The sequence below is a fragment of the Mycteria americana genome, chromosome 15 (genome assembly GCF_035582795.1).
Source record: "Mycteria americana isolate JAX WOST 10 ecotype Jacksonville Zoo and Gardens chromosome 15, USCA_MyAme_1.0, whole genome shotgun sequence".
In the NCBI taxonomy this organism is placed as follows: Eukaryota; Metazoa; Chordata; class Aves; order Ciconiiformes; family Ciconiidae; genus Mycteria; species Mycteria americana.
Window position 1 is genome coordinate 13,351,429 of NC_134379.1, and position 26,049 is coordinate 13,377,477.

The 26,049-nt window shown below is 52.4% G+C and overlaps 1 protein-coding gene across 2 annotated transcripts in view; it reads left to right on the top strand.

Moving 5' to 3' along the window:
• The window catches only part of STX1A (syntaxin 1A), a 94,563-nt gene that overhangs the window by 53,192 nt on the left and 15,322 nt on the right, over positions 1-26,049 (top strand). For both annotated transcript variants that reach the window (XM_075518454.1, XM_075518452.1), the window contains exons 4-5: positions 10,360-10,434; positions 13,985-14,058. In XM_075518454.1, coding sequence (XP_075374569.1) covers positions 10,360-10,434; positions 13,985-14,058 — 149 coding nt within the window. The remainder of the gene's footprint in view (positions 1-10,359; positions 10,435-13,984; positions 14,059-26,049) is intronic.

A 26,049-nucleotide genomic window follows, 5' to 3' on the forward strand; every position in this document is an offset into this window, starting at 1 on the left:
ATGGTCATGCCGTCCTGCAGAGTGGTATCTGACGTGGCCTGGGACGGCCAGTGGCCCTCCAGAGCTCTGCCTCCTGCTCTAGACTCTGGGGTTTGGAGATGCTCAAAACTATATATTTATTTTATTTTAATTTTTTTAACTCAGTCTGATTCAGCTGGCGTTGCATTCATCATTCTAGAAAAGGGTCAGATAAACGAGTGCTATTCGTGGCCCAGGGAGAAAGCAGAGTGGGCTGGGGTGCTGGGGGTGGTGGAGAGCATGGCCGAGTCACCGCTCATCACAAGGAGGCAGCTTGCCTGAGGGTGGCTCAGAGCCAACCTCCTGAAGAAGGTGAGGATAAAAAGGGAAGGATGGGTGAAGGTGCTTTAGTATACAGCCAGAGTGCTAGGAATAAAGTTAACAAGGCATGTGAACCTCATGAAGTTCAACCAGGCCAAGGGCAAGGTCCTGCACCTGGGTCAGGGCAATCCCCAGTACCAGCACAGACTGGGGGATGGAGGGATGGATGGATGGACGGACAGATGGATGGAGAGCAGCCCTGCAGAGAAGGACTGTGGGACACTGGTGGGTGACAAATGGGACATGAGCTGGCAATGTGGGCCTGCAGCCCATAAGTCCAAGCATCTCCTGGGCTGCATCACCAGCAGCATGGCCAACAGGTCGAGGGAGGGGATGCTCCCCCTCTGCTCCCCCTCTGACCCCCTCTCCCGAGAACCCCCCTGGAGCACTGCGTCCAGCTCTGGGGTCCCCAGCACAAGACAGACATGGACCTGGTAGAGCGGGTCCAGAGGAGGCCACCAAAATGGTCCGAGGGCTGGGACACCTCTGCTATGGAGAAAGGCTGACAGAGTTGGGGTTGTGCAGCCTGGAGAAGAGACGGCTCCGGGGAGACCTTACTGCGGCTGCTCAGTACTTAAAGGGGGCTTGTAGGAAAGAGGGAGAGAGACTTTTGACCAGGGCCTGCAGTGACAGGACAAGGGGTCTGAACGAGGGTGGGGTCAGGTTGGACATAGGGAAGAAATGTTTTACGATGAGGGTGGTGAGACACTGGCACAGGTTGCCCACTGAAGCTGTGGATGCCCCATCCCTGGAAGTGTTCAAGGTCAGGCTGGACAGGGCTTTGAGCAACCTGATCTAGTGGAAGATGTCCCTGCCCATGGCAGGAGGGTAGAACTGGGTGATCTTTGAAATTCCCTTCCAACCCAAACCACTCTCTGAGTCCATGATCCCGTGATTAAAGCATGGGACAGAAAGGAATTATTTAATCGCCCCAGATATCTCTGTTACAAGACCAATTTATCAACCAGAGAACTGCAATTGCTCCTTTGTGATCCCAAATTCAGCCTAGTTTGTGTTACTCAGATCTAGAAGAAAGATTTGGATCACTGGAGTCTGAAATATCCTTGTTGCAGCCTGGGGGGAATGACCCCCTGTGCAGCAGCACTGCTCGTGTTCAGGTCTCAGCACCGGGCTTGGCCGGGCATCAGCACAACGTCCCTGCGTTTGGTAGAAATGAGAAGCAAATCTTCCCATCATGCAAATGTGCCGTACTCGTGCCAAAGAGCCTTGATACCCTTTTTGTCTCAGCAGATAAAGGGGAACCGAGGACAAGATGAAAAGCGAGAAGCTTTGGTTCAGATCATCATGACTTGCTCCTTTATATCATGTGTGCACAGAATAAATTTAAAGCACTATGTTCTCACTGCATCCTTTTGTGTTTCTTACCACTTCTCTGTAACTCCTACTTTTTGAGTTTTACTTGCCATTGATTTACATTTGTCTCCATCTTCCCTTATGTGGTGGGGAGGAGGAGAATACTTTCCCACCCTCTCCCAGTGGCACAGAAACGAGCTGGGAGTTGCAGGGAGCCATAAAACCCAGCAAGCAGCAGCCCGAAGGATGGTCTGATTTTTTTGAGACGTGCTTAAAGAAGAGCAGAAACCTCTCAGCTGTTTTTGTGCATTAATAAAGGAAAATGGGAGAATAATGCAGGAAGGACATAAACATACGGGAAATGCTTTTTTTGAGTGTTAGAGAAAATACGTGATGTATCTTATGATGTTTAAATTCTTACATTCCAACAGTAATTCAGGTTGTTGGTAAACAGTTGGTACCAAAAATAGACACTGATGGATCCAGTCTACCTGAAGTTATCAATCGGGAAGTTTTCCAAGAGCTGAGTAAGGTGGTGGTGCCTCTGCCATTAGTGTTGATTTCCAGTAAGTCTCCGCATACCTCATGGGCATCAGGAGCTCGGGAGGTAGCACAGCGTCGATTTTTTTAAAGAAGGAGAGAGGAAATGAGCTGGGTAATTATTGACTGATTAAACTGACTTTGCTTCTGGGCAAAATAATGGAGTATTTGAAGTAGAATTCAATCAAGAGAATTAAAGGCGGGTAAGACAATGCGGATCGGTGTTATACAAATAGATCTGAGCAGCTTTCCTTGGTACCTCTGCCTGCTGAGTGCCTGTGGGAGGGCTGGATTAGCTTTGCTCCCGATGAACCCCAGCACTGCCATCCCACTGCGCCCTGCACCCATCCTGGAGCTCCCCAGGGGTTTGAGTGTGGACCCGAGTGGCATGGGAGCAGGCAGCGAAGGGACAGGGCGCTCACGCAGCACAGCTCGTGATGGCGTTTAGTGCCACCCTGGAGCAAACGGGGAGTGGATGGAGAGGCTTGGAGGAGAGCCACAGGGAGGATGGGGTGCTGGGAAGAAAACAGGAGTAGGCCATGGAAAGGGAGGGAGCAGTTTGCTCATCAGCCAGCTAATTGCTCTCGGAGAGGTGGGCGCCCCAAGACCTTGCAGGCAATGCTGTAAAACAGCCAGGGCTGGAGATGTCTGACAAACTTGGGCTTGCCGGATGGGCACATTTGCAGCCGGTGGGAGCAGCCATCTGAAGCCATATGTTCACATACATTTTACTGTCTTAATTGGGTGCCCCTCATGGAGGCAGCTCTGTCGTGGGCCAGGATGAGTCCCTGGGGCCGCTGGCTGCAGCCACCTGCTCTCGCCCACACAGTGCCCGCCAGATCAGTCCTGTGCAAACCTACTGTGCTTTCATTGGGCCCGTTACCTACTTTGAGCCATGTTTTAGCAGGACCTCATTGCTATGCAAACAGAACTATGCTCTTCAGCTTGCATTGTAACTCATTGTAATTATTGCTTAAAAATTAATTAAAAAATCTCCTAAACTCCCCCTGCTTTGAGCTATTGGTACTTCCTGTTTCCTGTCAGCTCAGCAACCTCCCGCTTTCCGAACAGCAGCTCTGGTGGAGCTGTAAGCTGGAGTACCAGCATGGGACGTGATGGGTTGGGGATGCCAGCGGCAAGCTGCAGGTCACACCAGGTTTGCTGCTGAATGCAAACCTCTCCTTCCATGGCTGTGATAGCAGGTGGCTCCATGAGCCCGCTGCAGGCAGGACAGGCAGTGGATCTTGGGAGCCATGTTGTTGCACAAGTTGGATTTGAGCTCACGTGAATGTCCAGGCAGGGTTATGGCATTTGCATGGCTCCCCTTCACTCCTAGCTCTTAATCACTGGCTGCAAACCATTTTTTTTAGTGTGAGTATTTGGAAAAAAAATGAAATGCCAACACTTTCTGCCAAAAAAAGGGGAACTGGAACAAGGCACTGCGCTGCGCTGTCTCTGTCTCCTCTACCTTTTGCATAGGTTCATCACCAAACCAAAATGCTTTGTTGTGAGCAAACTTTGATCCCATCATTTGTGCTGCTGGATTATAAGCAACCAACAAGTGTGGCTGCAGGAGAAGCAGTTAATGCATAGCATGGCTCTCCCTTCATCCCGAGATTTGCCTCCAGGGTTTCCAGCTCTGAGGCCAGCCCAGAGTGGCAGGAGCAGTCAGAGGAGGACGGCCACAGTATGAGAACATCCTAGGGGGTAGCTCAGCCATCAGCCAGCCTAGTGACAGGCTGTGAAAGGGCTTTGCATGCTGGGCTCCTGGGTGCGAGGCTGCCCACGGCCTGTCCACCACCGCAAGCCCAGTTGTTGGTGCAAAACTCCCAGTGTCCAGCCAGTGGACTTGGATGGATGTTTCCATGCTTCTCGGTGACTGCAGCTCAGCACCTTTGCCTGGCTGGACTGGCAGCCTGCGAGGAGCACGTTGGGTTTCCAGGATGTGTGAAACAGGATCCATCACTGCTAATATAAACGGGTATTTTAGAAGTGCATTCCCACTGATGTTCCCATGATAACCAGCTTTTAATTGTCTAAAAATATGTAATAGAAACATCAGTTAAACACCTCACCTGCTTCCTTTTTTAGTGACTTAAAAAGTCAAAAGCTACAATTTTAATCTCTTGCGGATCACCTCCAAACACAGGTGGATGGTACAGATGAGGCATTTCAGGGAGCGCCTTTAGTCCCAGGGGATCCATAAGAGCTTTACAGACCCTTCCATGCATCATATCTGTTCTATTCCTGTGTAAAAGCCTTGTGACATTTTGCACTGACATCGAATCCTGGCAGCGTCTCTCCTTGCTGCACCACGAGCAGGATTCGTCCCTCCTGGTATGCTGGAAGTTACAAATCCCAGGGCTGCTGGCCCCTCATGATGGTACTGGACATCTCCTGTGCCCTCGCTCCTGGCAAGGGCAGATGGACGGCACCGCCATGTCCTATTTCTGCAGCTTGGCAAACAGCTGGAGCTCCTTGTGTTGCTTTTGCATGGAAGGGACAATCCCGGCTCTGCTCGGGGCGGTGGTCGAGCAGCTCTCTCCTGCCCACCCCTCTGCGTGCTCCCCCGTTGTCATAGCTGCTGCAAATGGTTGTATTGGTCAGAGTGGAAAAAACTCTAGAAAATGAGGAAAGGGTGAGTCAGCGTCTTGCAAACCAAGTGTCTAATTTTTTTCTTCTTGTTTTACTTAGCTTGAATAAATAAGTTGCGATGTCAGACTCTCAGCTCCGTTTCCAAGAGGGAACATCAGCCTTTGGGAACTGAAGGACTGCACAGAGGTCATTGATGTCCCAAATCTCTTTTGACAAATGGGACTTCAGGTGGAAAGTCCTTCTCCACAGGGTGCTCTCCATCCATCCATCCATCCATCCATCCATCCATCCCTCCATCCCGCAGTCTGTGCTGGTACTGGGGATTGCCCTGACCCAGGTGCAGGACCTTGCACTTGGCCTGGTTGAACTTCATGAGGTTCACATGGACCCATTCCTCCAGCCTGTCCAGGTCCCTCTGGATGCCACCCCTTCCCTCCAGCGTATCGACTGCACCACTCAGCTTGATGCCATCCACAAATTTGCTGAGGGTGCACCTGATCCCACTGTCTATGTTGTTGATGAAGATATGAAATAGTATGGTTCCAGTATGGACCCTTGAGGAACACCACTCGTTACAGGTTTCCACTAGCACATTGAGCCACTGACTGCAACAATTTGGATGTGGCCATCCAGCCCATTCCCTATCTGTCTATAGTCCATCCATCAAACTGATATCTCTCCAAATAAGAGGAAAGAAAGTTGTGGGGGACCATGTCAAAGGCCTTACAGAAGTACAGATAGATGACATCTGTAGCTCTTCCTTTGTAAGTGCCAAGATAAACAAACAGGCACATCAATGGTAACCTGCAAGAGACAGAAGAAAAGTTTTAAGGCAAGAAAGGATCATTTTTTAAAATTTCCTTGGAGGAACTGCAGTCAGGATCTTCTTTAATTTTTTATTGGAAAAGCTAAGTCTTTGCCAAAAAGATCCTTCTTCCCAGCTTTGTCAGGGAACTCAGTTATGAATTAGTTTGAAATTGTACTTTTCTTGATTACATTGGTTGGTTGTTGTCAGTAAAGAATTGCAGGTCGCAAAGAGGTGAAGGTTTATTAATCTGAATAAAAAGTGAGTGAGGAAGCTTCGATGGCTGAGAACCGTATCGCGTGTGGAAATTCACCGTCACGGTGATGCTCAGACATGCTGCGGTGGGCGTGTGTCAGTCGCCTGCAGTTAACTGTGAAGGGTGGAGGTCTGGTGCCTGCCTGCCTGCTGCTGCCTTCCTGCTCGCTGCTGGGTGGTTTGGAGGCTTCATCCCCTCCTCCTTTATTGATAATGGTGAATGTCAAAGCTGAGTGTTGGGCTGCAGGCAGGAGTCCCCCCCAGCCCTGAGGAGCGTCCTACGTAGCAGCTCTGGGCACCGGTTCCTTGTGTTTGTCCCCTTCCGTGTTGTGTGGGGGATGCTTTTGGGACCTCAGATAGCTGCGGGGAACGGGAGCACCAGGGCATCGGTTTTTCCTCTTTCCCAAGCAGCTGAGGCTGTGCTGCTGAGTGGTATTACCAGCCTGGGCTGGGTGTTTGCCCTCTGCTGGGCCAGTGCCCCATTTGCTGTTGGTAGAGGGAGGAGAAAGAGCTCCCACTGCTGCCTGCACCCCTGCCTGCACCCCTTCCTCCCCTTTGCTGCCTGAGTTCCCCTCCAGGGCAGGTCACAGCGGGCCCTGGGGCTTCTCCGGGGCGTAAGGCTTGACCCCAGACCAAAGCCTCCTCCCCACTCCCAGCAGGGACTGGGGACGTGGCCCCATGGTGCTGGTGGCCATGGGGGCATCCCTGCTCCCCTGCTGTGCTCAGTGCCAGCAGGAGCGGAGCAGACATCCCGGGTTGGCTGTGGGATGCGGGGAGCCCGGCCCGTCCTCTTAAACATCACATCTTGCCCCTTAGCGCTGCTCTGCTTGCTGGGGTGACTCCGGCCGTAGCGGTGGTGATGTTGTGGTACTTCAGCTTCCTGTTGCTGAATGTTACCCGCCGTGAATGGTTAAATAGATTTGAGTGAGTCACTTAAACAGACGCTATGGATGTGAAAATAATTGTCTGGGAAGCCTGTGCCTGCCAGGTCGCAAGTAATCCTCACATGTCCTGTGACTCAAAGCCAGCCAGAAGGAGTGTTTTCTCCCTGCTGCTCAGCTGGAAATATTTTGAGGGAAGGCAGCCTAGCTCCCCGTCCCGTGTCCCCTCTGTCTGTCCACATGGTCCTGTCCTCTTCCTGAGCAGCCAGCACAGAGGGATGCTCACCTGCGCTCACCACTTGCCCTGTGCATCACTGCAGCGTATCCCTCAGCCCGAACTGACAGGGAGAAGGAAAAGTAAGTAGCAGTGAGTTATGTGAAGTTGTTTCATAGGATCGAAGGTGGATATGGGTGGGAAGGGACCTTGGAGGTTCCTGGTCCAGTACCCTCCAGCAGGACCATTAGATCAGGTTGCTAGGCCTTCACCCAGCCACATGCTGAATATCCTTAAGGATGGACATCCCACAGCTTTGTGGGTCCAGTGTTTGACTGCCTTCAGGATGACAATTTTTTTTCCTAATATCTAATTTGAATTTTGCTTGTCCCAGCTTGGTCCATCACTCCTTGTCTTGTCCCTGTGTACCTCCAAGCTTCAGCAAGAAGATGAAGGTCACCTCCAAGGACCAGCAAGAAGTCTGGCTCCAGCTTCTCTCCACCCTCCTGCTGGGTAGTCATAGGCAGCAGCAGTAGGAGCCTCCCTTTCCCCTTTCCAGGTGAACAAGCCCAGCTCTCGGCCTGGCCCCATGTTCGTGGCAGCCTGCTGTCCCCCAGCACTCCTGGGTCTTTGTCTGCTTCCCTGTCAGCTGGCCCCAGCCTGTCCGGGTGCAGGGAGTTACTCAGCCCAGGCTGATTTGTTTCTTTATTAAATACAATTTCTTTCAAGAATGGGGAAAAAATAATTAGTCACTTAAATGAGAACTCAAACTGAAAATGTCCTCTTCCTTTCCCTGCATTTGTGCTTATTCTCTAGCAAATACATAATTGTACCACTTCCCCCAGTGAGGCGGCTGTGTTGGCTTGCTCAGAAATACCTGGAGCCTGGGGTGAAGGTATTCACAGACGTGTTCGTTTTCTCCTTTTCCCTGCTGAAGCTCTTAGCTCTGAGTCAGAAACGTGTACAACTGTTGATACGATGTGACCTTCCCCCAGCACATTCCCATCATCATGATTTTCTAATTATGCCTGTGACTGCCAGCTGGGAGTGTACAGCATCAGAGTTACCACAGCCATTGAAATGAGTCAGTTAATGTGCCTAGAGTCTATTAAACAAAGTTTTATTTAATTAAGTAAGTCTTGATCTCATCAAAATCAGGAGGGACCATTAGGGCGGCAGCATTTCCGAGAAATCATATTTGAATGGCAGGTGCTTTGTACTTTCTTTAGTATCTGGATCTTGAGATATTGCAATATGCTGGTCTCACTGCTGAGTTTTGGGGTTGACTGGTCCCACGGTTGGGGCATGGTTACATCCCTGGCAAACCAGCCGGGCTGCCACAAGCCCATGGGTAAGCATAGGGCGTTTCATACCACCCAGCCTTTTTGCAGGTGCACAGCATGAAGGGCTGCACAGGGAGAGCACAGTTGGGTACCTGTGTGCTGGGCATGGGTGCTGTGCCCCACACGCCAGCCCTGCTGCTGTGCTCGGGGGCGGTCCAGCAGTTTCTAAAGCATGGGTGGCAAGGGCCACACCTGCATGTCTCAGCTCCTTCAAGGACACTCTGGTTTCTGGGAGAGGAACCTGGCTGAGATCACAGACTCACAGAGTGGTTTGGGTTGTAAGGGAATTTCAAAGATCACCCAGTCCAGCCCCCCTGCTGTGGGCAGGGACATCTTCCACTAGATCAGGTTGCTCAAAGCCCCGTCCAGCCTGACCTTGAACACTTCCAGGGATGGGGCATCCACAGCTTCAGTGGGCAACCTGTGCCAGTGTCTCACCACCCTCATCGTAAAACATTTCTTCTTATGTCCAGCCTAACCCCACCCTCGTTCAGACCCCTTGTCCTGTCACTGCAGGCCCTGGTCAAAAGTCTCTCTCCCTCTTTCCTACAAGCCCCCTTTAAGTACTGAGCAGCCGCAGTAAGGTCTCCCCGGAGCTGTCTCTTCTCCAGGCTGCACAACCTCAACTCTGTCAGCCTTTCTCCATAGCAGAGGTGTCCCAGCCCTCGGACCATTTTGGTGGCCTCCTCTGGACCCGCCCTACCAGGTCCATGTCTGTCTTGTGCTGGGGACCCCAGAGCTGGACGCAGTGCTCCAGGGGGGTCTTGGGAGAGGAGATCAGAGGGGGAGGAGAGTGGGAGCATCCCCTCCCTCGACCTGCTGGCCATGCTGCTGGTGATGCAGCCCAGGAGATGCTTGGACTTATGGGCTGCAAGTTCACATTGCCGGCTCATGTCCCATTTGTCACTCACCACTATCCCACAGTCCTTCTCTGCAGGGCTGATCAAGGAGCTTAGCTCCCATCTGGGTTTGCCGAGCATGGCTTGTGGCTTGGAAATGCTGCTGCAATGCAGAGAACAGTCCTACAAGACATGAGTGCCCAGAGATGTTGCAATGGTTCTGCTGTCAGCAGTGGTGACCTCAGAGCCAATTCCTGGTGTTTGCGCATGGGAGTGAGGGCACATAGCCCTGTGCCAGATCCCATCCCTCACGCAGGGCTTGGAACTTCCCCAGATGATTTAGTTCTCTCAAGTGTGGCATATGCTGTAGTTTCCTCCTCTCTCTAGCTGAGTCAATAGTCCTGGCAGCCCGGGATACTCTTGTAAAAGCCCTCGCAGTCTTGGAGAGGTGGCCCTGGGGAGACGCTGAGACTCACCAATGGGCTCTGTGCTCAGCAGGACTCTTCCCTTGGTGGGAGCCACGCACAGGTTGCACAGGCACACATGGGATGCCTGTGGGGAGAGGGAGGAAGGGACTTGCTTGTACTTGTTTTTATTTGCAACTCCTGTGCCCCTGCCCGTTGAAATACCAGAATTGCTTTACACCCTCCCGCCACTGCTGGGCTGCTCAGAGTCATTCCTGAGACTTGGTCTGTGGGACTGGGGAGGAGGTTCTGGCTGCTTCAGCCCCTACTTTTCTGGCAAAAGGAGCAAATTCAGGCTGGGGAGTGAACACACACACAGTGGCTGTTAGTCAGGGGGTGCCAGTGGAAGATGTGACCTTTCGTAACGCCCTGGGGAGGGCTGGCTGGCATGGCAGGGGCTTGGGGAGATCAGCCCTTGGTGAGCAGATTTTTAGTGTCCATCAGTGGTTTTCTCTCCACTACAGAAACCAGCACTGTGGATTGTGTATCCCTACCCTTCCACTTTCTGCAGAGTGCTGGGTATCAGGCAGGTTAGGGCTGTGTGGGCAGGGGGTCCTGCAGAATGGCTCCCCAGCTCCCTGCTTGCCTGACCAGCAGCAGGGTTATTTCCAGGCTCAGGACGGGGAGGAGAGTCCAGCGGGGTGCGTGGGGGTGGAAGTGCTCCCAGTCTGGAGGTGGGAGTGCTCGCAGCTCTGGTCTCCACATACTATGGGGCTGGGCAGCAGATTTTAGCAGTGTCTCCAATACATCCATCTTTTCTTTCTCCCCAGAAACAAAGGAGGAGCTGGAAGAGCTGATGTCTGACATAAAGAAGACGGCGAACAAAGTGCGCTCCAAGCTAAAGAGTAAGTATTTGCCTGCGATGCTGCTGTGGGGCTCTGCTCACTGTGCTCTGGCCCTGCAGCCCCAGGCAGCGGGTACTGCGGCTCCCATCCTGGGCTGGGGATGCAGCAGGCAGGGACCATTTCTGCCCTGGGTCCTGCTCCATGCCCCCACTGCTCAGCACTTCCCACTCATCCCCCATGACCAGAAATGCTGTGGGACCCTGGCTGTCATCTCAACCCTGTGCCAGCAGCAGCTAGTGTTTGACTTGGGTCAAGACAGTTTTGGGGTGGTTTGCTCTAGGTAGGAAAGGGCAGGTTACAGACACACAGCCCGGCCCTATCTGTGCATCCTCTGGCAACCTGAGCTGGCTCTGGGAGAGGTCACAGAGGTGGGGGAAGGGACAGCCAGAAGTGGCATCTGCCATTGCTTTGCAGGGATCACCGGGGGATGGGTGTTACCTTCCCTTCCCCTAGCATCCTCTAGCTGCTTTTATTTACCCTTTGTGAATTAGCACCCTTGTGCCCCGTTCCCAGGATGGAGGTGAGGGAACGGGGCCATGAGCACCTGGTGGGCTGCAAGCAAGTCCCATGCTGCCAGCACTGGCAGGCACTGGGCTCTCCCAGTGAGCCCTGGCTCTGAGCAAACCCGCGGCATGGCCAAAGGTTGGGTTGCCAGGGACGAGTGGTTGAAGAGGTGCTGCTGTTGGACTTTCAAGCCTCCAGGAAGAGCTGGCTCTTTCCCACTGAGCCAGGTTGGCATGGGCAGCCTAGGCAGGGGCAGCACTGAGGAGTCCCGTCCAGAGAGCCATGGTCCCTCTTCCCCATGCAGCTCTGGCCAGGCTGGGTGGTGCTGCTCGCTCTCCGGCAGTGTGCTGGCACAGGGCATGCTGCCCTGGGGCTTGTGCTTCTCGCTGCCCCCATCCTGCTCCGGCTGGGCTGGTCTTGCTTTTCCATCCCCAGTGCAGGCTGCATTGCTGGTGGCTCTGCCCCCACACATGGGCTCTGTGTGGCAGGTGGTGGGGAAGAAAGGGGCCGTTGGGCTCAGGGAAGGTTATCCTGTCTCATCAGCACACCACGTTGTCTTGGCGCACCTCCGCCTCGGGCAGTGCAGAGACAGAGCGCAGCCAATGTGACAGTTAGTTTCCACCATCAGAAGAGTCAATCAATCTCTTTGACAAGCAGGGAGTGAGAACAATACGACTGTCAGGCCACTGATGGCTGGGGGTGTGCTGGAGCACTCGGATGAGCCCAAAAGCCCAAGATTGGACCCCAGGGGGTTCAGGGGGTCAGTGAGGATGGCAGCATCTTGAGGCAGGAGGCAGGTCACCCCAGCGCGGCTCAGATTTGCCTGCAGTGGTCTTGGACATCAGCATGCGATTTGGCTGAGATTGTTGCAGGAGAGCTGGCCGTGTCTGAAGGGTGGGGGAGGAGCTGGTGCTTCCCCCATGGCAGCAGTGTTCTCCCTAACCCCAGGGTTTTGTGGGAGTCCCACAGTCATGGGGGACTTAGATACAGCTGGAGCCATTTTTTAGGTTCGTCACCACTGGTGTGGTCATGTCCCATGTGTATGCCAGAAGGAGACTTGTACCTCCATTTTTCCCTTGCTGCCCTCTGTCCTCCTGACACGTAATATCAGCTAGACCCAGGAAGGAGAGCTAGGGTCCAGCTTACCCATTTCATATACCAGGGGATACCTTCCCATGGACCAGAATCCCCCAGCCATAGTGGGATCCCTGGTGTCCAGGTGGGGACAGAGTTTAGCCTGTGCAAAACAAAAATCCTTTTCCATAGGTGTTGTGTTCTGTGTTTTAACGGGCTTTGAGAGCCTGAAGGATTGCAGGACAGGCTCTGATTCCTGTTTCCTTCTTCCAGAAAAGACTCACAAACATCGTGTTTACCTGGAGCAACAGATGATTAGTCCTTGTACTTCATCCCAAATCACCTCGTGGCCAGCATGATCAATGAAACAAAACAGTCAGGACTGATCAAAAACACCATCTGCTGACAACGAATTGACTTCTTTAGGACAGAGATTGCTCATGCAGTGGTTAATTCTAATTACCAGCTTCTTGGGAAAATGTGATTTTATTAATTATCATAAATGCACAATGTTTGCCAATACTGTTCCTTGGGAACAGGGAATGGTTTATGACAAGTGTGGAGGAAAACCAATTTCTGATGAAATATGCTGGGCAGGCAGCAGCCAGTGTGCTCGGAGGCAGGGTTTGCACAGGAGAAGTGCCGTGGCTGTCTGGCTGTGTGGGATGGGACCTTTCAGCTAAGCTTTAGATACAGACGCTTGTTCCAGGAGAGAATAAGAGAGAGGGCAGAATTTGTGCTGGTGTTCTCCAACACTTCCCTGGAATGTGCTGTGCTGTTGGACACCCTCTGCCAGCACCGCAAAGGGTTCCCCAGACCCACAGTCTTCCTTAGAGTGCTGCTGCTCTCTGGAAGGTGGTACTGTGGGGCCACCCGTGCTAACCAGCATGCAGCAGAAACACAGATGCCCACTGTGATGGTGGTGTCCTGTGCTCTGCCCTGCTGCACTGGATGGTGATGGGGAGCCACTGGGCAGCTCCAGGGAATGGAGAGCCCCTGCTGCAGGAGGAACCTGCCCCATGCTGGGCTTGTAGACCTGCTCCAGCATGGAAGGTGCTGGGGACAGCCGGGCTCAAACGGCTGTGGGACATCTGCATTGGGAATGGGGTCTTCAGCCAAACTCAAGGGATGCCACCAGCTCACACCTGGTGGCCTACATGGAGACATGTATCTCTGCACTGGGCCAGCCTGCTGATGGGAGCTTTCTTCCAGGCTAAGTCCTTCAATTTAAGTTTTTGAATTAGCATGTCCCAAGCTGGCCTTGAGGAGCAGATTTGCACTGACTTGCTCTGTGCCAGACCTCCTGCCTTGCAACCCCATGCCCTCTCCCTGCCCAAACCATGGTGAGCAGGGCAGCACTCCTCCCTGCTGTGATTTATGGTCTTTGGGCAAGTGAGGAAGTTAGTTGCATTACTGGGCATAATTAAAAGGGAAAGTCTCTGCTTTGCTGCAGAGGACTGTTGAGCAAGATGAAGCGCGCTCTTGCCACCCTGGTGGGTCCTCTCTGTGCAAGGCTGGGCAGCTGGCAGACCTACTATTTTTAGGGTCCCTGGAGAAGTCTTGAGCTTTGGTATTTTGCAGAGACATTTTAGCTCTGCGTTTCCTCCTCCTGCCAAGCAGGGGGAGAACAGCACTCCATTTTGTCTGAATACCTGAAAGTGTGGAGATCGGACCTGAGCATTATGTCGATTTTGTATTGAAATCCTCACTTACCAGCTTGGGGGTGACGGGTGCTGCCCTTGACAGCACCAAGTCTCAGCCAGTGGCCAGGCACCGAGTGCTTTGCAGTAGTGAAACGGGGCTTTGCTGCTAGTCCAGGCTAAGTCGCGGGCTAGAGTCAGGAGCTGGGGACTGCTCAGTGCCAGATGCTCCTCGATTTGCAGGCTTCAGTCTTTTACAGTCCCTTTGCCAAACAATCCCTTTTTCTTGTCTAAACAGCGTGAAATAATCTGTGTCCTTCTACCCTGACCAGGTATTGAGCAGAGTATTGAACAAGAGGAAGGACTGAACAGGTCTTCTGCTGACCTGCGGATAAGGAAAACTCAGGTGAGTCTCTGCCCTGTGGCACCGGGAAGGGGAGGATGGGAAGCAGCTGGAGGCAGTTGAGGGATCCCAGGGGGTGATGGAAGAAGAGGGCTGTGCTTGGCTTTAGAGCAATCAAGTTCTGGTGTGCAAATACTGGGCAAAGTAATGCAGCACATTTCTGAATAGATCAGTGAAAAAGCCAGCCTGAAAGACCCGTGACATGAGTATGTGCAGAGGGAGCTGTGGAGGGGAGGGCAGTGTGCATCGGCTTCGTCCTTGTGTGCAAGTCTGAGCGTCTGTGTGGACGAACAGGCAGGTGGGTTTCTGCACATCCATGTTAAGCATCTCACTAAAGGTGATTTTTGACTGGAGCAAAAACACCCTCTGAAGTGCCAGCTTTGGGGCGGGGAACACTTGCCTGTGATGTGTTCAGAAATCTGGAGTCTCTGTGGGTTTCTGCAGTGCCTGGAAGGATGCTTGAGCAGTTCATAAATGAGACCAAGGCTTACTGATGCAGCTGGGTAACTCACCTAAAATTTCGCTTAATCTAAGAAGATGGGTGGTCTTTCAGAGAGTACTGTGCAGGCCTGCAGCCTGCTGGAAATGTTCTTCCCTGTTGGGGCTGTGGTTGCCCCTCCACCAGGCATCGATGTGGCTTCACAGTCCAGGAAATGTTAGACTTTTGAAGGGCTGACACAACTCTTCCCCTTGTTCCCATGAAACCACCAATAACTAGCACCTTCTTTTGATGGGCTTCTTAGCAGGGTTATCCAGGGGTAGACGTAGAGAAGGGGTGCACCTCCCTCTCCTCCGCCCAGGTGGTCCCGAGGCTGTGTTATGCTCAGTTGTGATGAACGGTAGCTCTGCTTGCACTTCTGTCTGCAGCCAAGGCGGGGTGGAGTGTGTTGGCTCCACAGAGAGAGAGGTTGAGGGACATGTGGCTTGTCCATGGGTCCAACAGCATGCACTAGAAACTGGAAGTCACTGACCCTGCTTTGAGCTGGAGGTTGGGCTGCATGACCTCCTGAAGTCCCTTCCAGCCTGAATTATCCTACAGTTCTGAGTAACTCCTCTCCCCCCACTCCTCCCAAAGTCAAGAAATAAAATAGCTTAGAAATATTTGATGAAAGAATCAAATTGTAGAGAGGCTTTTCTCTCTCAGGAGCAGCTGATTGCAGTGAGAAGGTCTGATTGCTGCAGATGTCCCTGCTGGGCACTGCTTGGGTCCTGGCCTGAGGCAGCTGGAAAGTGAGGACAGGTCACAAACTTCTCTCTGATGTCCATGGTGGGTGCTAGTGGGAAGAATTTGAGAACACCAACAGAGAGGCTGCAGTCAGTGGGGTCGTGGCAAGGCCAATAACTTGGCAGAAAGTGCCAAAAGAAAATTTCCTTGGGGAAGCAGCAGGCAGGCGTGACCCGGGAAGGCAGTGCAAAGCACCAGGGGAGTGCCGAGGGAAAGGACGTTGAGGGGGAGCTGGGGATAGGGGAGATGACTGAGCTTCATACAGCCCTCATACAGCCTGCGGAATCTTCACAGGTCTCAGATTAACTCAGAACCATTTGACTGCTGATGATCTGAGGTCTCATAAGACAAGGTTACCCATGGTCTCCAGCTGCTTTTGAAACTAGGGCTTGAATTCATAGATAATGTGTACTTTGTGAAAACAGGACATGCTTTTACTGATTTTCTGAAGTCAGAACTATGCAATTGTCTTGGACATCCCAGAATTGCAGAGCATGTCAGGATGGAGGCTGGAGAGACCAAGGCTGTGGCTCTAGTGGCCTCTGTTGGATCAGCCAGTGGTGCAGATTTATCTGGATCAGGCATAGGCATGTCATGGTACCTTGGCCCCAGCATGTGTGCAAGACTTTGTGCTGACCGGAGCTGCCATACTCTGCTTGCACCACGCACAGGAGGGTAGGTGGCACCTGACACTGCACCTACAAACACATCGTTAACTCCGAGTTTCAGAGGGAAGTGGATCCAAAAGAGTGAATTTGTGCTGGGTTGACATCTTGTGTTCTGTGACCATGGCATTTTTTTATTGAGTCTGTCTGTTGTCAGCTATGGTCTGAGCTCTAAAAGCTGAACTAGTTTAGCTTGATGAGATGGCACTAGACAGAGGAGATTACTTATCTCTAGAAAATAATCTCCAGTGTACAAAGCAAACAAGTGTTTCATTTAGATGTGGTATAACTTGGCCATACTACTCAGTAGTGGGCTGAAAATGTGGTTAATTCTCGTGGGGAAGTGATTGTGAAAGAACATGATGTTTTATGGCTTTGGATCCTCCATCTGCCGGAAGGAAAGTCAGAGGCTTGATTGCATGAACTGTTTGATGAGAGCTTCCCCCATCATCTTCGTATCACCCTCGATGGAGCAGCTCCCTCCAAGGCCTTTCCAGAGAGATATTGTGTCTGCCTGGTGTTCGCTTTGGGGTGGTGTTGCCCCAGACCATGGGCGGTGGTGGGGAAGCGCGTCCATGGGGGCCTTCTCAAGTGTGGGGTGTGACCCAGCTTCTCCCTTCCGCTTGCGCTGGAGTACTGCTGCCTTTGGGGGCACCAGGGTGATGCTCCAGCAGACCCAGGTTGAGGATGGGTGAACCTGTCCCTGCTGTACAAGGGTGATCAGGTCCTGACAGTAGGATCAGGCCATCCACTAACAGTTGTGTGCCTAAGCCATGGCCGACTCCTGGGTGCTGCTGCACCCTGCCATGGGATCTGACTTTAGCACTGCCACAGCTACCTGGACTCTGAAGCTACAGGCTCATGTATAGGCTGAATGAGTCACTTCTCTCCTGCAAACCACCGAGCGTCAGGCTGTCATGGGGGCCTCGCTGTGGGGGGATCATGCTCAAGTGACCCCAGGTGCCTGCTGAGCCCGCAGGTCCCCTCATCTCCAACTTCCCACATGTGGTTCGTGGTTCTCTGGACTGTCCTCCATGCTCTGCAGTGTTCATTTGCTTGGTCCTTGCTACGGAAGTCTTGTTGAAATGTTTATGGCTTAGGAAATGGCACAAGCGCTTCTTTGTCCTCTCACTTTGTCCTGCAGAAGCAGCGAGTCTGGGGACTGCTGCTCATGAGCAGGCAACGTCCCGTGTGTCTCCTGTAGGGAGAGGTAAGAAAGAGTTAGATAAATTGAATGGAAGTGTACACATGGAAGCAGCAGAGGGAATGGCAGAAGAAGGGATACAAGACTGGCGTGGATTGATGGCACCTAACTTAAAAGGTCATTGAGATACCAGCATGGATACATGCAGCTTCTAAGAAGGCTTAGGGTGGAAAACCATTGGGCAGCTTACTCCAGGACAGGAGATGAGAAGAGCTCTGAAGGTCCCATGCAATTTAAATCATTCCATAATGTATATCAGCTGTGCTGCCTAATGACCCTGAGGCAGGACAGGTCAATGGGGTGGAAGATCAGTGTTGCTGTAGCTCCTGCTGAGAAGGTGCATCCCAAACCCCTCTGTGGCCACCAGTAACAAAGGGTCCAGGAGATGAGGGGGACCTGTAGGACGTGTCACACACAAGTGCTGCTGGCTGTACATCTTGTGGTGCATGTGAGTTTGGGGCACAAGAAAATGAGTGAATCTAGGAGGGAGTGAAACAAGCTTTATTTTAAATTTATTTTTATTGAATAAATCACCTTCCTGTTCAGTGCAGTCTCACGCTGAGCTTTGCTAGCTCAGTTGCAGCACTCTGGTGCTGAGCTTCTTTGGTTCATGTCTGTATTTTAAACAGCCTTGCCTGTCCCGGCTTGGCCATGGGCTTCTGTGGTGAGAGCTCAGCCAGGCTGGAGACATTTCCCTGGGTGAAGTCACACTGTGGTGGCCAGGCAAACCATCTGTGTTGCAAGAGGCTGTGTTGAGGGCATGCACGTTGGGTCCAGGGCACCCATGGGATGGCTACGTGGTTGGTGCAGGGCTATGAGCCTGTCACAGGTGTCTTGTCATTGCAGCTTCTTAAAATCAGCATTCTCTGGGCTGAAGCTTTGTCTTCTGCCCCACCATGCAGGGTTGCTCTGTAGTTTTTACTGCGCATTGGCAACTTTCTGGTGATCCTTTGGTGAGAGAGCACCCGGCAAGATGCAGTCATTGCTCCAGCAGCGGAATCTGCCTCTGTATCACTGCAGGGTGAGCTACAGTGCCTTGTCCTTGCTGATCATACTGGAGGATGGGGATGAAAACGAGGTGTCTCAGAGCAGAGAAGCAAGGCCTTGTTCTGCAGCGAAGGTTGTGTTTTAGCAAACCATTAAACTGATAAAGGCAATGGGAGCTGCCAGCGTTGCTCTTCAGCACCCAGGGGTGGGGATCCAGGCATGGATCTGCTGCTCTCGCAGGGGGTTTATGCACAAATACAGCTCAGTAAAAATCTTACTTTCTCTAAGCGCTCTGCAGTGAAGCCAGAGGAGTTTTGGCGTTTATAGTTTATCTCCTTTTCAGTCTGGGAAGCCACTCGCGTAGTCTGCTCTCCCATGCTGCAGTCGGTGCTGAATCAATACAGCGGTGACATTAACTGATCAGCTCTGCAGAGGCAGCTTCCAGCTTGGAGCCCAAGCGTCCTCCTGGCCCTGCACAAGCAGTGAGAGGCTGTCGTGGCTGAGTCTGAGGCAGTGGGGAAACAGTCCTCTGCAAAATTGGGGCAAGAGAAAGGCTTGTCTCTAGCGCAAGTGGGAAGGAGAATTGCTGGGGCATAGTGAAGCCAAAGCAAAGGATGGTGCAACAGCACAGAGCAAAGCAGGACAGCATCAAGTCCCTCTGCACGCCAGCTCTGCTGTTCCTCCCTGGAGGGATCCTGGCACAGGCAGAGCTCTACTCTAGCTGGGCAGTGTCGAGGAGAGTCAGCAGATCTCTTCCCAGAAAAAACCTCTGCCTTTTCCACTCCAGAGACACTGCTGTGTGCTGACAGCAGTGCTGTCAAACCCCCACCGGGCTTTCCGCTCTGCTGTGCTCTGCGCTGTACCCTTCAGGAGTTGTTTGCCATCTCAAATGCAGGTGCCGGGTGGCAGTGGCAGGGACGGGGAGAGCAGGGAGGTGGCAGTCGAAGGTGGCTGTCCCTGGTGTCAGCTGTGGTGTGCCCTTTTCCCAGGCAAAGGCATTACTTCTGCAGTGTCTGAGGAAACTAGAGGTGGCCACAAATTGGTGCTGTGTAGCCCAGGGCCGTGAATTTGGGCAGGGTTTAGATTTGCTCCGTGTTGAAGCTCTGTGGTTCGGACAACATCCTGGCACATGGGAGGGCGGGATTCAGGGCTCTACCCCACCATAGAGTCATGGAATGGTTTGGGTTGGAAGGGACCATCAAAGATCATCCAGTCCAACGCCCCTGCCTGATCTTCCAGTAGATCAGGTTGCTCAAAGCCCCATCCAACCTGACCTTGAACACTTCCCGGAATGGAGCATCCACAGTGTCTCTGGGCAACCTGTGCCAGCATCTCACCACCCTCATTGTAGAACATTTCTTCCCTATGTCCAACCTAAACCTACACTCTTTCATTTTAAAACTGCTGCCTCTTGTCCTGTCACTGCAGGCCCTGGTCAAAAGTCTTTCTCCATCTTTCTTATAAACTGCCTTTATACATTGAACAGCTGCAGTAACGTGTCCCCGGACCCTTCTCTTCTCCAGGCTGAACAACCCCAACTCTCTCAGCCATGGACCACTAAGTCAAAAAAGTGGAAGATTTTCCTGTAATTTGGGCATTTCTTAGCATTTCTCTGGGCTCTGCAGGTAATCAGGGGAGAGGAGCTCCCCCGGGCTGCAGCTTGGAGCCCCTGTGTTGGGAGGTTGAGGTAGGCGATGTAGGACACTGCTCTGCTTCGGGGCTTTGGCTTCTGACCTGGGTGGTCTCTGACTCTGGGCTTCTGCAGCTGTTCATCATCCCAGGGATGCTGACCCCATGCTGGGACCCTGTGCCCAGCGGTCCGCATGCCCAGCATGCATGCTCATGTGTGCAGGACGGGAGGTGAGCTGGGCACAGAGCGGTGTCGTCCCAGCATTACATTGCTGGCTTTTCTTGTCACCACGCACTGCGGGTAAGAGGAGCTGACAGCTCTGGCAGGGCTGGCAAGCAGTGCTGCCGGGCTGTGTGTGTGCCTGATGGGTGAGCTGTACCAATGCGACTGTTGTAGCTGTCAGCCGGGGAACAGTGTGGGGTGAGCTTGAGTTAAGGCAGTTTTCTGGCTGGAACATACCATTAGTATGAAAAAGTCCCTGGCCTTTGCTTGCGTTGGTTTTGCCCCAAAATCACACTGCTGGTGTGATTTTGAATTTTTGGTGCCATGGGACAGATCCTCAGTGGGGGCACTGCACTGCAATGGAGCTATTGCAGCTGGCGTTGGCTGTGTTTATAGCATGGGTGTCCCCCTTGGACTCCCAGCCATCCAGGGACAAGCAACGGCCCAACTAGAAATATGGCACCCAGGTTTGTTCCTTGTCGTGGGATCATAGCACATTGGTGAGAAGGGAACTCAGGAGATCCCAGCCCCTGCCACAGAGCAGCACCAGCCGCATCAGGTTGCTCATGGCCTTGTCCAACTGTGTTCTCAGTATCTAGAAGGATGGAGATACCATGGGTCCTCTGGGCCCCGATCCAGCGTTTGACCACCCTTATGATGATTCTTGCCCCCTTAATATTTAACTGGAATTCCCTGTGTCCCAGCTTGGTCTGTCACCTCTTGTCTTGCCCCTGTGCACCTCCAAGAAGAGTCTGGCTTCAGCTTCTCTCCATTCTTCCACTGGGCTGTTGTAGGCAGCAATGAGATCCCCCTGAGCTTTGTTACCTTCAGCTGGCCAAACCCTACCTGTCCTCAAGTGTCCTGTGCTCCAGCCCAGACCACCTTGGTGGCCTCAACTGGCTTAACTCCCACGCAATGTGTTTTGGGGAGCCCCAAGCAGAACACAGCACTTTAGTTGTGGTCTCACAAGCACTAGGTGGAAGTGAACAATCCCTGTCCTCGCCCCGCTGGCTGTCCTCCTGCTGACCCAGCCCATGATGAGTTTTACCTTCACTGCTGACTCCTGGGCAGCCTGATGTCCATGAGGACTCCAGGAGCTCTAGGTGCTTTCTGGCCAGCTGGCCCCCAGCCTGTCCTGCAACGTGCATCCCGTCCCCAACACAGGACACTGCATTTGCCTTTGAGCTTCATGGGGTTCCTGTCAGCCTCTTTCTCCAGACTGTTGAGTTTCCTCTGAATACCTCAGTTTCCTCTGAATACCAGCCCTGCCTTCCATCGCTCTCCCCAGTTTGCCGTCTTCTGCAAACCTGCTGAAAGTACACTCCGCTCTGCTGTCCCAGGTTACTGGTGAAGATGTTTAATGGTATTTTCAGACCCAGCATCACTCACTGAGGGGTTACCATTAGGAACTGGCCACCGGTTGGACTTTGTATTGCTGATCACAACCTGGCAGTCCAGACAATTTTCTACCAACCTTATCCAACCTGTGGCCTATCAAAATGGCTATAAAGATTCTGTGGCAGTCTGTGTCAAAGGCCTTAAACTCAGGGTGTGCACCATTCCCTGCTCTCCTCTTATCTGCACAGCTAGTCATCTCATTGGAGAAGGCCATCAGGATGGCACAGCACGATTTGCCCCCGGTAAATCCATGCTGGCTGTTTCCAATTATCTTCTTGTCCTTCTGGGAGGATTTACTCAATGACCTTCCCAGTGACTGAGGGGAGGCTGAGGGGTTCCCCAGATCCTCCTCCCAGAAGATGTGTGGCGTTTGTCTTTTTTTGCCAGTCCATGATCACCACTGTCTTTGGAAGATGATGGAGAGGCCCTTTGCAGTGACATTGGCCAGCTCCATCAGCATGCTCAGATGCATCCCGCCTGGTCCCATGGACCTGTGTATTTCCAGTTGACTTAAGCACGCCCAAAGTCTACATCCCTCTCCATGGGTAGTGTTTCATGCCACTGGCCTCTACTCAGAGGACACCGGGAGGCCAAGGACAGACCTTACCAGTGATCACCAAGACAAAAGAAGAAATGGAAACCTTAGCCTTTGCCATGTCCCTGGTCACTAGAGCTCCTGCCCCATTGAGCAGTGGGACTACAGCTTCCTTAGCCTTCCTTAGGCTCTTTGGTACTTAGGGCAGCCCATCCTGCTGCCCCGCACACCCCTCACACTGCTCCAGTTGAGCTCTGGCTCTCCCAGCTCCTCCCTGGCTGCCTGGGCAATGTGTCTGTCTTCCCCCAGAGCCCAGCCCCGCTCCCACCTCCCTTCCTATATTTGCATGTGGGATTTGGGATGAATTGAACTGGAGAGCTGATTTAAGTATGCCTGGTACTTTAAGCGTGGTCCTTGTGTAGGTATTTCTGCAACAAGGGCTTCACTAGTTTGTATGGACTTTGCTGTGAGCAAATCACTGAGTAAAAGGAGGAATGAGGAGCCGATTCCCCCCCTTGTTAACATATTGTAAATTAGGAGTAACTGAGCATTAAGATTATGGACTTTTATTCTGGCTTTGCTGTTGTCATCTCCAGCCAGAAGAACCTCATCAGACCTAGAGCTTTCATAGGAACAGCTTTGTCTTACCCTGGGCCAGCTGGCCGGGCTGTGTTGGAGCCAACAAGGCAGGGAGGCTTGTTTGAGCACATGCCCCAGCACATCGGGCAGGGCTGGTCCTCCAGCTGCAGTCCTGGGGCAGCTGATGGTGCTGGCCTGTTCTGTGGGAGCACAAGTCTGTCCCTCAGTGGCTGTCCCAAACTCCATGAGCCCACAGCAAACTGGTCCCAGGGGCAGCCTGGCTCCTGGGCTGCTTCTGCACAGAGAAAAAGTTGTTTTCATGTTCTAAATTCATTACATTAAAACCACTCTGTCCCCAGTTCACAGCAGCAGTTTGAATAAAGCACTCTGCCTCGGTTAGCTCACCAGCAGCAGAAACATATGAGAAGCTTTGGGGTCGCAGCTCCCAAGGGCATCCCCAGCCCAGAAACTTTGTTAGTGATGCAGGTTCCCAGATGTCTGGACAGTATTTTCCATGTTTCTATAAGTATCAAATGTTGAGTTCATAACAGAGCAAAAGCTGCTATTTACATTCTTCCAAATGTCAGTACTTTCGGTCCTTGTTATTCAGAATAGCTTCTGCTCTAGTTGCTTTTGGAATTGGTTTATCTAGCCGGTGGAAGTATTCACCTTGCTTGGACTAGTTCAAACACTGAAACAAACCCAGCCCCTGGGAACTCAGGAGTGGGAGCTCTGCTCCCCCCGTCACCCCAGCGGGTTCAGAGAGAAGGCTGGCATGCCCTCTGGGCTCCCCCACAGCATAAGCACTTCAGAAGTGTCTTCCTCTTAATTAAAAACATTGAAGGCCAAGGTCCCAGGTTTCAGTGTATGCTTTGTGGGGGTTTCAAAGCCCCCTGTGGGTACCCAGAGCTGTATGAGCTCTTTGGAAATCCAGCTTGGTAGTTCAGCAAATTGGGCTGCTTTCCCCACGTCTGGAGAGTGAAGAGTTGCTGGCCCCAGGTGAACCAACCCTATTTCCTAACTTTAGTTAATATTTCCTGTTTAATGAGTTTCTTTCAAATGCAAGGTACATTTTGATACGCTTTTTATTTACTCTGAATATCCAGGTAGTTTTATTTAATGACTGAAAGCCATTTAAAATGCTTTTCCCAGTCCATTTTGCATGAAACTCCGCGTTCCTTCAAAAATCAAATGCATTTTGTAGACATGTGGGATACCCGTGGGAACATAAAATAACAATCTGACAAAATAAACACTAAGTTAAATAACTTCTTAAGTAAAAGTGGTATGGTGTGGTATACTGATTAGCAGAAAGGGGTGTCATTCATCACCCAGGCTATATTTGGCTGCAGATCAACATATGTTGATACTGTTCAGCTGAATGAGAATGAACTGGATTTTAGGCAAACAATTTTGAAAAGGCAGAAGAGTCTCTTGGATGGCACATCACGTCTTTGCCGGATTTCAACATGATGCTCAGGAGCTGTTTTGACCTTGCTTTGGGCCGGACAACTCTCAAGCAGAGGCTGCCTGCTGAAGCTGAAGCTGCTGGGGGGCTTTCATGAGAGGTTTGCCAGCGGAGGAGGAATAAGATGAGCTGAGTCTGAGGCGCTGCCATAAATACCAAGCTGCTGCTTGCTTAGAATAGCTGCAAAGCAAAAACAAGTATATCTTCAAGATGTCTCCAGTGCTGTCTCCTGGAGGTAGGGGTGTGTTGGCTGGGGCTGCTCTGGGTGTACCAACACCTGGTAGGAGTGTCTGAGTGCCAGTGTGCACCAGGCATGTCTGACCCTGCAGAGATGCTGTGTTGAACTGGTCCCCCCCTGTGCAGAGGCTTTGAGAGCTGCTCCAGCTCAGCAGGGCTGGGTACAGTTCAGCTCTCTGTGAGCTGTAACTCTCTATGGGTGAGCTCAGGTCATGCTGGTGGCCCTGAAAGTCCCAGGAGGAATGCTCATCGGGAGTTTCTTCATTGTGTCAGTCTCTCTGTATCTTCTTTCTGATCCTTTCTGAGTATCCTATTTTCCTATCCCTTTTCCATCGCCGCCTCTCCTTTCACCTTCCACCGTTTCTCTGTATCTCCTCTTGCTCCCCGCTCCCTGGGTTGGGCTGCACAAGCAGTCCATGGGATGAGGTTGGGTAACACACCCTTCTTCTCCCTGCAGCAGTACCATCAGCTGGTCCCACCTTGCAGGTGCTTGTGGCATGCGAGAGTGATGCTGAGTGCCCAGGACGGGTGTGTGAGATGTCGCCCATCAGTCACATGATGTTGCTTCTGCTGCATGGTTGAAGAAATGAACAAGCATTTCTTGTTTAAAAAAGTATAGGATTTGGCTTCGCTTGAGACTCATGAACCAGATTTGCCTTCTCTGGGAAGGGAGGCTTTCAGCCCTGTGAAGAAGGGCTTGGGGAGACTGGTGGGTGACAAATAGGACATGAGCCGGCAATGTGAACTTGCAGCCCATAAGTCCAAGCATCTCCTGGGCTGCATCACCAGCAGCATGGCCAGCAGGTCGAGGGAGGGGATGCTCCCACTCTGCTCCCCTCTCCCAAGACCCCCCTGGAGCACTGCGTCCAGCTCTGGGGTCCCCAGCACAAGACAGACATGGACCTGGTAGAGCGGGTCCAGAGGAGGCCACCAAAATGGTCCGAGGGCTGGGACACCTCTGCTATGGAGAAAGGCTGACAGAGTTGGGGTTGTGCAGCCTGGAGAAGAGACAGCTCCGGGGAGACCTTACTGCGGCTGCTCAGTACTTAAAGGGGGCTTGTAGGAAAGAGGGAGAGAGACTTTTGACCAGGGCCTGCAGTGACAGGACAAGGGGTCTGAACGAGGGTGGGGTCAGGCTGGACATAAGAAGAAATGTTTTACGATGAGGGTGGTGAGACACTGGCACAGGTTGCCCACTGAAGCTGTGGATGCCCCATCCCTGGAAGTGTTCAAGGTCAGGCTGGATGGGGCTTTGAGCAACCTGATTAGTGGAAGATGTCCCTGCCCATAGCAGGGGGGTTGGACTGGATCATCTTTGAAGGTCCCTTCCAACCCAAACCATTCTGTGTTTCCATGATTCTGTGATAGGAGTACCCCCAAAGCCCTGAGAACCTGCTGCTTTGCAGCAAGAGAACAACCTGACCCCTGTCTGTACTGCGTGTGAGCTAGTAGCTGCAGATGAGGGCTGAGCTCTGCCATCTATGCGCTCACGGGTCTAAGGAGCTGCGTAATGCCAACGTCGCCTTGGGTTGATCACCCTCCCCACCTTCCCCAGCTCCGGGAAGGGTCCATAGCCCACTTCCCGCCACCGTTGCATGTTTTAGGGTGACAGAGCTTCACTCCTACCAAGGGCGACCCGTGACACAGCCTTGCCAGCCCTTCCCACCTGGTTCAGCGGACGGGAGCACACTGCGGGGAACGGCTGCTCCCGACAGCCATGGAGGGGAGCCACTCGGTGGGCACAGCTGAGTCCCATGTCCCGCTGCTGGCAGTTTTTCACATTGTGCAAGTGCGATCAGTCCAAATGAAGCTCCCAGCTGGAGGGTGGGTTTTTCTGTGCCTTT